We start from the raw sequence: 14,973 nt of genomic DNA, 5'->3' as shown, positions 1-14,973 counted from the left end.
TAGTTGAATGATGGTGTCATTTAGGGTGAGATTGAAGAGAGCCCTTGGCTATGCTATACTAGCTGCATCCTGCCAATTAGTACTTGTCTGTTATTTCTTCTCTCCATCAGTTCATTAGTTAAATTATTGGTTAGTTTAGGAGATTATCTTCATTTTTGTGAACTTCAACTCTAGCCATAAGGAATGTCTGAGCACCATTTTTTGAACATGTATTTCACATTCAAAGATCTAATATTGATCATTTAGTCTTTTTATTACAGAGGTCAAGTTATGACGTCCTTGTCTTTTTTTTCCAAATTGCGTGTTGATTGCCCATGATCATCATTGTTTACATCAGATCTCCAAATGAAGCTAGTAGAACTGCATATCTAAAAAATGCCTGAAGTTTTACCAATGAGATGAGCCTTTAACAATAACTTTGTATTTCTAAAGAAAACATTATTTTTCTTTTTTGTACTTAAACATCTGATGAAAGGGAGTGCTTCAGAAAAGGAACACTTTCTTCTTCAGACATTTCATTGTTTTTATGTCATGGTGAACTCTGTTTTCAATGATATTATCAATGGAAATTTTGCTTCAGTGTTGTTTTTACCAGGGTATGTTAAGAACAGTGGTGGGGAAAAAAGCTGGAGGTGCTAGAAATCTGAAATAAAAAACACAAATTGCTAGAATTGCTTACTATGTCAGGGAGCATCGAGTACTTTAACTTTTTTTCCTTTTTCCACGGATGCTGCCTTTTTCTGAGTATGCTATCTCTAGCATTTTGTGTTTCTGTTTTTATTTGAGGTAAAGCATGGGTTAAATAGAGGGGAAAAGCTCCCATTACAGTACATTCCCAATACACATACCCAACAGGTTAAAGAAAGTGTAAAGTATCCCTCACAATAACATCAAACATCACTAGTTCAAACACAGCACAGGCTAAATGTAGAATAAATTTTCTTCTATTCAATTACAATATCTTATCAGGTTTAGTGTAACCTGTACGCTTTACTATCACAAACTTAAAAATTAAAAAAACATAATTTTTTCCATTTTGCAGATGCAGTAATTAGAGGCAGTTAGGAATGATATGAGGAGCATTGTATTTTTCTTTTGTCACTGGAATCTCTACTAACATACAAGTCTTTTCAATTCCATTGAATATTAGCAATGAAAGCTGATACAGAACCTTTTTCAGATTATATTTTCTATTTTCACAAATGGATAAAATGGAAATTTCACACACTACAGTTGTACTTCCTCTCAATGATTTATTCTATCTCATTTTCAGGTTCCTCTTTCAGAAGTGGTAGAGCCTGTGGACTTTGAGGAATACCTGACCACACACCCCCCAGCTCCAGAACCAGGTCCACTCAGGGAACTACTCGAGTTTCCTGTGGATGATATTGAGGTGGTTTACGAACCGCGAGAATGTCGAACGGTCGAGCCTGGAGTCCCAGAAGAAGTGTGAGTATTTTCTAGTGTAAAGGCCTGGGTCATACAGTTATAACATAAAACTAAATCTACTCTTTATCTATTGGAGGTCCTCTTTGCTCAGTTTGGAGGCACAGGGACACAAGTATTTCTATACCTGTTCTCCTTGGCATTTGATCAGTCAACTGCAGGAGTCCAGCTGAAATATGGTGAACCAGATGGTTAGGATCATTCTCATCTTTGTAGCGAGCATCTCAGTCTCAACACAGTAGCAGTTTGGCACGTTTCCCTACTCTAACTATAACCTTCTCTGACCTCATGAACTTTAATGTTTTAGTACTTTCTTTCAATTTTGTTTAAAGAAGATTTGGCTTTCTGTCTAGCTTTTCATTGATAGTTTTGTATTTCTTTGTTTTCCTATGAATGCCTGCAAGAAATTGAATCTTAAGGTAATATATGGTGACATATCTGTACTTAGATAATAAATTTATTTTGAACTTGTATGTTCCATTTTCCATTATTGGCAGCTGATCTTCATACTCCTTCAAAATTTTCTTTGAAACTTTCTTCTTTGATCAGGCTTTTGATAGCTTGTCTTTGTTGCTAAGAGTGAAGTTTTGATTGTCAATGCTCCTGTAAGATATCTTAGGATATTAGTTGCTATATAAAAGCAACTGATTATTGAAATAAGGAACTTGTATGATAGCACTACATGATCTCATTCCTTCCAGGATGGGACTTGCAATCTCAACAAGTCATGTTAGTTAAATTACGTATAATTGTTTCACTGTTCTGATCTGAAAATCCAGGGTGAAAATTCAAATACACAAGCGATTCTGCAGATGCTGAGTAACACATACAAAATGCTGGAGGAATTCACAGGTCAGGCATCATCTGTGGAGAGGAGTACACAGTTGACATTTTGGGCCAAGACCCTTCATTCAGGATTGCTGATCAAGAAGACATCTGAAAAATTAAATGTCTTCTTGATTACAGGTCACTTAACTTGTGATTAAAAACACCTGATGAGAGAAAACTCAAGAACTTTAGGTTCAACTAGATGTGTGATGCAGTGGATTGTCTTTTTACAAAGAAAAAAGGTTTTGTTTTATTCAGCATAATAGGACTATTGAATTTTCATGAATTATTATCATTTTCTTTCCTTACAGGGGAATGGACCCTCGAGTAAGAGATGCCATACAGATCTACACCGAAGATTGGGTCATTGTTCACAGAAAGTGGGTTTCTTGTGATTTATCATAAATTTTTCTGTTCATTTGTTACAGTCTGTTTGTTTTACCTCAGAGTGATATACTGCAGCTGTGGGACATACTGAGGAAACCGGCTGGCTAACCATTTAACATACTTAGAAGAGAGCAGAGTGAGATTTGGAGAGGTGTAGAGTGGCAAAAGATGCAATACTGAAATGAGTACCTGGAATCTCGGAATTTCAAGGATTGGGATTACTGATTTCATTGTATCTTATTCTGCAATTTAAAATATACATGATTACAAACTATAACTTGAATAGATGTTAATTTAAGAACTAAGATCTTTGCTATTCAGATTCGTTTATTTATCACGTCTACATTGAAGCATACAGTGAAATGTGTCATCTGCATTTAACAGCCAACACAACCTAAGGATGTGCTGGGGGTAGCCTACAAGTGTTGCCACACATTCCAGCGCCAACATCACATGCCCACAAAGTTCAGCTAAACAACCGAAACAACAACAATAGCAACAAGATAACAATAGTAAAACAAGCCCCTTTCTTCCCTCTCTCTCACCCACCCACCCACTTCCATGCACAGATACCAGGACAGTGGATTGGTTTTTGACAAAGGGAAAAGGGTATGTTTTATTCCAACACAATAGGACAGTCTGTAGCTGTTGGCTTCCAGAACAAGCCACTTCCGAATCTCTAGCCTCTATTGGACTCGCAGACATCAGGTCTCTGATTTACTAATAGATTTTGTTCCTTCTCCACTGTTTCACCTTCAGAATCAGAATCAGGTTTATTATTACCGGCATGTAGACAGTGTTGCAAATGTGGAGTTTGTGATGATTTGTCTGAAAATTTTAGAACTGGCTTATTTATAATGTTTTTATTGAAGAAATGCAGTGTGCACATGTTGTTGTCACAGGGCAAAAAATTGCACAGCACAGGATTTTTGTGCACACAGTTTATTACAAATTAGAGGGAATATTGGTTCTGAATGCCACCCTTGATAGTCCTACATCTCACGCTCACTGTAAGCCTGTTTTTGATTTGTGTTTGGAAAAGGTATCAAAAAATGAGCACTGCATTTAACAGCAACACATCAGAGAAGCAGCGTGAGAGACAACGGGGCCTACCCAAGCAGATCTTTGAGTCTGATGAGGTTGTCGATGACCGAGGAACCCAAGATGATCAGGTTGGTGTTAATGTTGCTTCGGTGTTCGAACTTTCAAATGGGAAAAATTCAGTGATTTCCATCTGATATCACGTTTCATATCTTCACCATCACAGTCACAAAAGTGTTTTAGATTCTTGTACAGATCATTCTGATATAAGTTGTAATACTTGTGCAAGTCTAGTATCATTTGTCAGTAAAGAAAATGAATAATGTCGATATCTGAAGTACAAGTTTCAAAAACAAAACAGATACATGGTAGAAAATGTGCAAGGCTATGGAGAAAGAGCATGGCACTGAAATTAAATAGATAGTTAGTCAAAGAATTAGTCGTGGAAGAATGGTATTGGGATTCTCACGTATCAAGATACAGTAAAAAAGCTTATCTTGCATGCTATTCATACAGATCAGATCATGGCACGAGGTAGAATAAAGTAAAATAATAACAATACAGAGTAAATTGTAAAAGCAACTGAAAAAGTACAATTCAAGTAAACAATAAAGTGCAAGATCATAATGAGGTAGATTGTGAAGTCAAGAGTCCATCTTGTCATGCAAGAGGTCCCTTCAAGAGTTTGATAATGGTGAATAGAAGCGGTCTTTGAGCCTGGCTGTAGTATCTGCTGTCCAGTGGGAGAGGGGAAAAGAGAGAATGTCCAGTGTGGATTATGCTGTCTGCTTTACTGAGGTAGTAACAAGTGTAAACAGAGTCCATGGAGGGGAGGCTGGTTCCTGTGATGCACTGCACTGTATCCACAATTCTCTGCAGTTTCTTGTGATCATGTGCAGAGTATTTGTCACACCATGTCGTAATGTATTCAGACAGAATCCATGGTGCATTAATAAAAGTTGTTGAGAGTTGACAGGGACATGCGGAATTTCTTGAGCCTCCTGAGGAAGCAGAAACGTCAGTGACATTCATAGAACATAGAACATAGAATAGTACAGCACAGTACAGGCCCTTCGGCCCACAATATTCTGCCAACCCTCAAACCCTGCCTGCCATATAAGCCCCCACCTTAGATTCCTCCATATACCTGTCTAGTAGTCTCTTAAACTTCACTAGTGTATCTGCCCCCACCACTGACTCAGGCAGTGTATTCTATGCACCAACCACTCTCTGAGTAAAAAACCTTCCTCTAATATCCCCCTTGAACTTCCCATCCCTTACCTTAAAGCCATGTCCTCTTGTATTGAGCAGTGGTGCCCTGGGGAAGAGGCGCTGGCTATCCACTCTATCTATTCCTCTTATTATCTTGTACACCTCTATCATGTCCCCTCTCATTCTCCTTCCTCTCCAAAGAGTAAGGCCCTAGCTCCCTTAATCTCTGGTCATAATGCATACTTTCTAAACCAGGCAGCATCCTGGTAAATCTCCTATGTACCCTTTCCAATGCTTCCACATCCTTCCTATAGTGAGGTGACCAGAACTGGACACAGTACTCCAAGTGTGGCCTAACCAGAGTTTTATAGAGCTGCATCATTACATCGCGACTCTTAAACTCTATCCCTCAACTTATGAAAGCTAACACCCCATAAGCTTTCTTAACTACCCTATCCACCTGTGAGGCAACTTTCAGGGATCTGTGGACATGTACCCCGAGATCCCTCTGCTCCTCCACACTACCAAGTATCCTGCCATTTACTTTGTACTCTGCCTTGGAGTTTGTCCTTCCAAAGTGTACCACCTCACACTTCTCCAGGTTGAACTCCATCTGCCACTTCTCAGCCCACTTCTGCATCCTATCAATGTCTCTCTGCAATCTTTGACAATCCTCTACACTATCTACAATACCACCAACCTTTGTGTCGTCTGTAAACTTGCCAACCCACCCTTCTACCCCCACATCCAGGTTTGTTAATAAAAATCACGAAAAGTAGAGGTCCCAGAACAGATACTTGTGGGACACCACTAGTCACAATCCTCCAATCTGAATGTACTCCCTCCACCACCACCCTCTGCCTTCTGCAGACAAGCCAATTCTGAATCCAACTGGCCAAACTTCCCTGGATCCCACGCCTTCTAACTTTCTGAATAAGCCTACTGTGTGGAACCTTGTCAAATGCCTTACTAAAATCCATATAGATCACATCCACGGCACTACTGTCATGTAGATGCCTGGTCACCTCCTCAAAGAATTCTATCAGGCTTGTTAGACACGATCTGCCCTTCACAAAGCCATGCTGACTGTCCCTGATCAGACCATGATTCTCTAAATGCCTATAGATCCTATCTCTAAGAATCTTTTCCAACAGTTTTCCCACCACAAACGTAAGGCTCACTGGTCTATAATTACCCGGACTATACCTACTACCTTTTTTGAACAAGGGAACAACATTCGCCTCCCTCCAATCCTCCGGTACCATCCCCGTGGACAAGGAGGACATAAAGATCCTAGCCAGAGGCTCAGCAATCTCTTCTCTCGCCTTGTGGAGCAGCCTGGGGAATATTCTGTCAGGTCCCGGGGACTTATCTGTCCTAATGTATTTTAACAACTCCAACACCTCCTTTCCCTTAATATCAACATGCTCCAGAACATCAACCTCACTCATATTGCCCTCACCATCATCAAGTTCCCTCTCACTGGTGAATACCGAAGAGATCAAGTTCCCTCTCATTGGTGAATACGGACCCTCTTGGCCATGACATCAATGTGACGGGACCAGGACAAACTATTGGTAACATTCACAAATAGGAACTTGAAGATCGCAACCCTCTCAACCTCAACACCACAGGAGCATGTGCACCGCCCTACTTTCTGAAGACAATGCCAGCTGTTCTATGGACATCGGTTGTTGTCCTGCACCATGTCACTATGCTCTTTATCTCCTTCCTGTACTTCAACTCATTGTTATTTGAGATGTTGTCCATCACAGTTGTGTCATTTGCAAACTTGTAGATGGAGTTAGAGCAGAATCTGGCCACGTAGTCATGAGTGCACAGGGAGTAGAGCAGGGGGCTGAGGACACATCCTTGTGGAGCACCAGTGTTAGACTTACTGTGGCAGAGGTGTTGCAGCTTGACCTTACTGATTGCGGTTTAGGATTGAGTTACAGAGGGAGGTATTGACTAGAGTATAGTGAGCTTTCCTGACACTATGGTATTTTAGGCAGAGCTATAGTCAATAAACAATCGTCTGATGTAGGTGTCTTTGCTATCCAGATGCTCTAGGAATGAGTGTAGGGCAAGAGAGATGATGTCTGTCATAGAACTGTTTCGGTAGTAGACAAGTTGCAGTGGGTCAAGCTCCTCTGGAAAGCTGCAGTAGAGATGTGCTATGACTAGCATCTTGAAGCATTCATGATAAGAGAGCCACTGGATGGTAATTGTTATGACACGTGATCTTGTTTTCTTGGGCACCGGGATGATAGTGGCCTTCTTAAAGCAGGAGGGAACCACAGCTTGAAGCAGGGAGAGGTTAAAAATGTTTGCCACCAGCTCTTCCGCACAGGATGTAAGAACATGACCAGGGACACCATTTGGTGCAAATGACCTCCTGTGTTACAATTCATCCCAATCAGAACTAATGCTTCTAATGTGAGCATTTTCTCACATGCTGATTTGCTTTTTGTTTTGTCCATCTGTCTCCTATGATTGGAAGGGTCTTGTAGCTCTCAGAGGGTCTGAGCAATATTCTCTAAGAAAAGCTGCAACCAACTGCTTCTTTGTTCTTTGGTAGGATGATCTGAAGCGGAGGTCGGTGTCTCTGGATGACACTCCGAGAGGGAGCTGGGCCTCCAGTATCTTTGACCTGAAGAATTCTGCTGCTGATTCCCTTCTGCCCAGCCTTCTGGATCGTACAGTTATTGATGAAGTGGACAAGCGCAATGGGGAGCAGAGGAAGGAAAACCGACACCGGGAATTGCTGGCACTCTTTCCGCCACCAGATGAGGTAAAATACTTTCTCTGAGTGGAAAAAAATGGGGAGGGAAGTGGTAGTGTAAAAGCACTTACGTAACCACGAACATGTTACTTAGTATTTGCTTGTCTTCATGTCTTTGGAACTCTACAATCAGAAATAGCAATAAAAATCAATAGAGGGGTACAAGTACAGTAGGTTTGACTTAGCTTTCATCGAAGATTGGAGCAAATGCGTGAAGGGGTAAAGGAATGCAGGAACTCGAGCGATTCTGCAGATGCTGAAATCCAGAGCATCAACTACAGAATGCCAGAGGATCTCAGCAGATCAGGCAGGATCCATGGAGGGAAACACGCTAAATGTCAACCTTCTGGAATATTTTTTATTATTTGTTAATTTATTTCTGGTAATATTACTTTATATGTTGTGTGTGAGTTATATGTACTGTATTGTACACCTTGGTCTAGAGCAGACAACCCCAATAGGCGGACCGCGGGCCAGGTCCGGACCGCACCGACCCATTGGCACTTACGTGAATGCACCTGTCATAACATGTAAATAAAGCGCGTGCTGCTCTCATTAACCTCATCCCACACCATACACTTGACCTACGCCCCGGTAGAGTCCGCATAGAATCAGAAAATCTAAAGCGGCCCTTCAACACCATGCATGCTGCCAGTTTTAATGCCAACTACCCTGCAAAATCAGATCAACGCAAACAAAAAATTGCAAATATGATAACATCATGCAAGCACTCCGTTTCTACTATCGGTAAGTCAGCATCTGCACAAGAGAGCGCAACAGCTGCATCATTGCATGTGTCATGGAATCTTGCCAAAGCTAAGAAGCTATTTGCTGATGCTGAGTTGATTAAAACGTGTGCAATTGATATGGTTGGCGAAGTTTTAAGTCATGATGTGAAAACCATGAAAACAGTTGTGGAGCTATTAAAGACGGTGCCATTGTCGGCTAACACGGCAACAAGAAGAGTAGAAGTTTTAACAGAGGAGTGTTTTTCCAATCTACTCACTGATTTGGAGAAAACAGAAGCCATATCACTAGCCATAGACTCGTCCTGTGACCAAACTGATATGGAAGAGCTATCTGTGTTCGCAAGATTTTTTGATGGGAAGACCTTTCAGGAAGATTTACTTTGTTTGCTTCCTCTGCCTGGGCGCACAACTGGGGAAATAATCTTTAACGAATTGACACAGTTCTTTGAGAAGAATGGCTTGGATGTGAGCAAAATCATGTCTATTGTCACCGATGGGGCTCTGTCGATGGTGAGACAACACAAGGGTTTGGTAAGCAGGTTTGCTGCTGTTAACCCAGCACTCTTGGAGTTTCATTGCATTATTCACAAATCAGTGTTGTGCGCTAAACTGTGTGGGGAAATGAAAGAGGCAATAGATACTGTGACGCAGGGGTCCCCAACCTTTTTTGCACCGCGGACCAGTTTGATATTGACAATATTTTTGCGGACTGGTCAACCAGTGGGGGTGTTCAAGTAGGATTAAACTCACCTCAACATGTCTTTTACAGTTAGGGTTGCCAACTTTCTCACTCCCAAATAAGGGACAAAAGTAGCAGTCAAATCCCGGGACGCTTTACCCTACGAAAGACTACCATAACCATGAAGCCTTGTGCGGGCACCTGTGTGTGCATGCGTGATGTCCGCATGCGCGTACGTGCCAATTTTTTTCCCCCACAAATCGGTTTTGCCTTCATCTTCCCGACTATACTGTACATACATTATTTCTACTTTATATAAGCAATGAATTTATCATATCATTCCTGCTTTTACTATATGTTAGTGTTATTTATTTTTGGTTTTATGTGTTATTTGGTATGATGTATTAGGTTATTTTTTGGGTCTAGGAACGCTCAAAAAATTTTCCCATACAAATTAATGGTAATTGCTTTTTCGCTTTATGCCATTTCGGCATGAAAGGTTTCATAGGAACGCTCTACCTTAGCAGGGGAAATACGGGACAAACCAATTTAGCTCAGTATTCGGGATGTCCCGGCAAATACGGGACAGTTGGCAATCCTATGTTCAAGTTCAACAGTGCATGACAGGGAATGAGGAAAGGTGCAGCTGACTCATATCGTTTCCTCGCGGCCCGGTGGTTGGGGACCGCTACTGTGACGAGACTGGTAAATTTTGTTCATGAGAGTTCTAGTCTGCAACATCGCCTTTTCAGAGCATTGCTGGAGGAAATGTCAGCGGAACACAAAGATCTTTTGCTGCATAATGATGTTCGCTGGCTGAGCAAAGGCCATGTGTTGGAGAGGGTGTGTGATCTGCGCGACGAGCTTGTGTCATTTTTATGCAGCCTGCAGAACCAAAAAGCCTAAGGATTTAAGAGGTTTTTAAGTGACAACAAGATGATGGCACGTGTTCTTTTTTTGTGTGACATCATGTCTCCTGTAAATCAACTTAATCTGCAATTACAAGGCAACAACCACACTGTTGCGGACATGTACGAGGTGATTGAAGCTTTCTGGTCAAAGCTGAACCTTTTGGAGAGAGACATTCATGGGAGAAAGTTACACTTTCCACGTCTGTGGGAGCATTGCGAGAAGAACGAAATGCAGGAGGATCCAGTGATGAAGGGTTTTGTGATGAATCTAGCAGAAAACTTCAGGGAACGACTTGAAAACTTCCCTAAACTCTCAGGTGACATCCTCCTCTTCCTGAGACAGCCGTTCTCCATTTCAGCTGACGGCCAGTGGACTGCAGAGGCCAAAAGCCTGGTGCCTTCCATAGGTGAAGCAACTCTTCAGATGGAGGTCTTGGAAATGGGAACATCTGATTTGCTCAAAGCACAACACAAGGACGTTGGGGTGAGTGATTTTTGGATCAACGTGGTTCCCCAAGCTCAATTCAAAAACACGAGAGCTATTACAGTTGTCCTACTCACACTGTTCCCCTCCACGTACATATGTGAGTCATCATTTTCTTCAATGAACTCTATCAAGAACCAGGACAGAAATAGATTCTCCAATGCATATCTTGGCCAGTGCCTCAGTATTGCCACAACAGAATACAGACCCGACATCAGAAGGATTGCCTCACCCCGTCACTGTCACTCCTGTCACTGATTGGTGAGTGAATCAATTTATTTTTGTCCATTTGTCAATCTTATTGCGGTATAATAATATTACAACAACAATAATACTGATAATTTCATTTATAGCTACACTTCATACTTCAAATGCTGCGTAGCATAATTAAAAAGAACAAATAGATTAAATGAGAGAAAAGGAACAGTGGAAAAGGCAGTATTACTAAAACTCTTCGTGTGGAAGAGAGGTGGTGAAGACTACCATGTTTACATTGTGTGTGTGTGTATTTTAAGTCCCAGATGAGTTTTCAATGTGACAGCTGACAGTTGAGATAGCTAGAGTCATAATTAAATGGTTGGTTTTGGACTTATTTTGTTTCAAGAGTGCATTTTTTTTTCTTGTGTGACCTACAACACAGGCTTTGAGAATCCCAGGCCTAAATTATTACTACTACCACTACTACTACCACTGCTACTGATAATAATAGTAATGGTAATAGCAGCAACAACAACATCTGCCCATAAAACAGCTTAGTGGTGCAATGAAAAAAAAGCCCTGGAAGTTTTGGCCCTTGGCTTGGCATGCTTGACATAATTTGGTCCTTGTGGAAAACTAATTGGGAAACCCTGGTCTAGAGGAATGTTGTTTCGTTTGGAGGTCTACATGTACATATATGGTTGGATGACAATACATTTGAAATTGAATTTGAAATAACCAGTCAACGTTTCAGGCCAACACCCTTCATCGGGGATGAATCAGGACAGAAATTAGTCCAGATGCAGGGTCTTAACCCTAAATGCCAGCTAGCCATTTCCCACCAAAATGCTGCCTGGCCGGCTGAGTTCCTTCAGCATTTTGTGTCTTGCTGCATGTAATCTAAAGAAATTCATTCAGTTGAGAGATCAACTAAATATTGGGAGCTTTGATGCCACCTAGTGAGCAACATAGTAAGTACTATTTATTGAATGCCCCTCTGAAGCCCACCACCAAATCTGTGCATTCATCTGCACATAGCATTCGCATACATGGACGTGTGCATATGGGTGTGCACATGAGCACTCACAAGCAGCAAGAATGCGCATTTAAGAGGACAATTTGTGCCATGTTTGTATTATTCAAATACAAAGTGATCTAACTATTCCATTGATCTCTGGTTACTAAAGATATGATCAGTAACTCCCAAAGCAAAATCACAGTTACTTGGAGCCTGCCATCTACAGCTTTATTTGTTGTCCTTCCCATTTGGGAATAGTTGTCCAAATAAAATGATCCTATTCAATGAGAAGTGCCTAATGCAATCTGTTTTATTCACAATAATAGTTTATAGTTTAATATACTGAGCTACAGAAAGAGCTACACAAGTGCTGGAGAAATTCAGTGGGTCAGGCAGCATCTATGGAGGGAAATAGATGGTGAATGTTTCAGGACAAGATCTTCATCTGGGCCCTTCATTCTGGTCCAGATGAAGGGTCTTGACCTGAAACGTCAACTATTCATGTCCTTTTGTAGATCCTACCTGACCTGCTGAGCTTCTTCAGCATTCTTTGTGTTGCTCCAGATTCCCGCACCTGTCATCTCTTGTGTTTGCATAGAAAAAGAGCTACGTCTTTGCCTGTTAGGAAAATGTGTCATGTCCCTTTTACCTTCCGCCTGGAATCCTACTCTCACAGCATGAGTCACTTCCTGTTTACATGTGGCATATGCTAATCCACCAGAACCATACCATTTGTCATGAGACTGAGATGGCCAACTCCAGTGGAGCTTAAGGTATAGAAACATTCAAGAGATTAGCAGAATTCTAGATGTGCTCAGGAAATAGTGCAGCAAAGCATTGGTCCTGCAGTGTAACTATCCACACTTTAACACTTTCAGAAAGTCCATCGATGCAATCCATATGTACGCCTGATCAAATTAGGGAATTAGAATGGAGACACGAGAAACTGCAGATACTAGACTCTGGAGTAGCAAACAATCTGCTGGAGAAACTCAGTGGATTGAGCAGCATCTGTGGGAGGAAAGCAAACGTGAGAAGACATTTTGCTAAAACCTTGCATCGGGGACTTAACCTTAAGCAGGGTTTCAACCTGAAATGACAACAGTTCCTTTCGTTCCACAGACACCGTTCAACCTGCTGACTTCCTCCAACAGACTGTTTGCTTATCACGAATGAATTTGACTTAAAATGTACTGAAATGTATGTGTTCAACCATTTCTCACAATTGATGAATGCTGTGGTAGCAAAGAGTTATTACGGTATGGCCAAATGATGCACGTGATTTATATTTCAAAACCTGAATACTAACTCTGAAATCATAGTCACTTAAAAGACTGGTACTTTCTATAATACTTAAGGCTTTTTGATGCAAAGCAGAAAAGACACAATTCAGTAAACTCGGTCCTTTCTTCATTACCAATCAAAGATGGATGCAGCACTTGTTACATATACCTGTTAGGGTGCATTCTCCAGTTACCTTATAAGGTAACTGTAGCCTTCAGCCAGGAGCAGATGTTGGCAGGTGGTTCCCAACCTTCATCGGGCAGATATTATAATAATGGTTTGTCTTAGTGATGACGGTATCTTGGAATGCTGTGCCCAGCACTGGTTTCTATGCTGGTTCTATCCTCCTGGCAGCACTTGTATGTTTATTGATTGTCATTACCTCTGCTTTGAGCTTCTTCAATGTATTAAACATGAAACGAGTGGTGGGGAGGTACTGTTATACCTGGATTTTATTTTGAATGAGAATACTGTGCAATAGATATCCAAAGTATTAGGTAAATATATATGACATTATGTATTAAACTGAAAGGTTAAGGAATGGTTTGATAGAGATGCTGAATGATAGAGGGGCAGAATGGTAGTGTAATGGTTAGCATAATGCTGTTACAGCACCAGGGTTATCTGATCGGGGCTCAACTCCCACCACTGTGGGAATGTACGTTTTCTTCATGACTGCGTGGTTTCCTCCCACGGACCAAAAAATGTACTGTTAGGGTTAGTAACTTGTGGGCATGCCATTTTGGCACTGTAAGCATGGCGACATTTGTGGGCTGTTCCCAGCACGTCCTCAGGCTGGGTTAGTCATTGATGTATTTCACTGTACATTTCGCTATACATATGGCAAATAACCTTATCTTTATCCTTTAGATAATTAAAAGATACGTAAATAGAAATTAGGACTGGAAGGAAGAATTAAGAACAAAGGACCATAATTTTAAAGTGGCTCTTTCTTTACTAATGAATTCAGGAAGCACTTTCTCACACAAAGGAAATCCAGAACTCTGACAAATACAGTGTTTGCTGGGTTAATTACAATTTGGGGCTGAGAATAATAAGTAAGGATGTAAAGAAATATAGAAGAAAAAAGCATTGGTTATTACCAGTCAGCTTTAATTTAATGGAAAATAGTCTCAATGCATTAAATGACCTACTCTTTGTTCTTATGTTAATTTTCCTTTAACTTTCATATCGACTGAGTCAAAAACCTTTCTGGTATTTCATTGTTACAGTTGGTCCGGGTTCTAATATGTTCTTAATTGGAAGTTTACTCAAAAAGATGCAAAAATCCAAGTATTCTGCCACATAACAGCACATGTCATGACATATGCCAGTGATATTAAATTTGATTCTGAATCTAATGTCATCTTGGATGTTGACAGGAAAGTAGTATTGTGCTCGTGTGAGGATGAATTGCTCAAGACAGTTGCTGTTGCTCCTGATAATGCCCATATCCTGTGTCCTTATTGTTCTCCTCTGAAGCAATATTGCATTTGTTGATATGGGAGCAGTAAGTATCAAACCAGGAACATGCCCCTCCCTTAGCTTTCTAACTTACTTCCATTACACCGCTGGCGTTTAGGGCAGCAATGAAGGTCCTCCATCTCTGTCTGAAGAGAAGGATTCTTCATTGCTATTTCCGTAATAATTGTTTTTTGTTCAGTCAGGGTTGTTAGCCCTGAGCTGAACCTCCAAACCATTCTTAGTTTGGTATACTATTCTTAGTTTGTCCTCCACCCTTTCACTTGTTTGGCATGGGTGACCCTACCAAGAGCCAAAGAACAAGACTCTGACTCCAGGCAACATAGCTCTCTGGGTCATTTAGGCACACAAGCATCCAAACCCTACAACAAGGTTGTGGTCCTCTTGAAGGTTAGCTAGTCAAGCATTAACAGAATAAGTTTAACAGCAGGTATCCCAAGTCTGAACCCATGCCTTCTGGAAAACCTCTAGA

The 14,973-nt window shown here is 41.0% G+C and overlaps 1 protein-coding gene across 6 annotated transcripts in view; it reads left to right on the top strand.

The window, feature by feature from the left end:
• The window catches only part of LOC134339362 (dedicator of cytokinesis protein 7-like), a 223,323-nt gene that overhangs the window by 45,801 nt on the left and 162,549 nt on the right, over positions 1-14,973 (top strand). For all 6 annotated transcript variants that reach the window (XM_063035799.1, XM_063035798.1, XM_063035797.1 and 3 more), the window contains exons 3-6: positions 1,274-1,449; positions 2,586-2,654; positions 3,704-3,833; positions 7,493-7,705. In XM_063035799.1, coding sequence (XP_062891869.1) covers positions 1,274-1,449; positions 2,586-2,654; positions 3,704-3,833; positions 7,493-7,705 — 588 coding nt within the window. The remainder of the gene's footprint in view (positions 1-1,273; positions 1,450-2,585; positions 2,655-3,703; positions 3,834-7,492; positions 7,706-14,973) is intronic.

This window comes from Mobula hypostoma, chromosome 29 (genome assembly GCF_963921235.1).
Source record: "Mobula hypostoma chromosome 29, sMobHyp1.1, whole genome shotgun sequence".
NCBI lineage: Eukaryota > Metazoa > Chordata > Chondrichthyes > Myliobatiformes > Myliobatidae > Mobula > Mobula hypostoma.
This window is presented reverse-complemented; position numbering and strand designations above follow the sequence as displayed.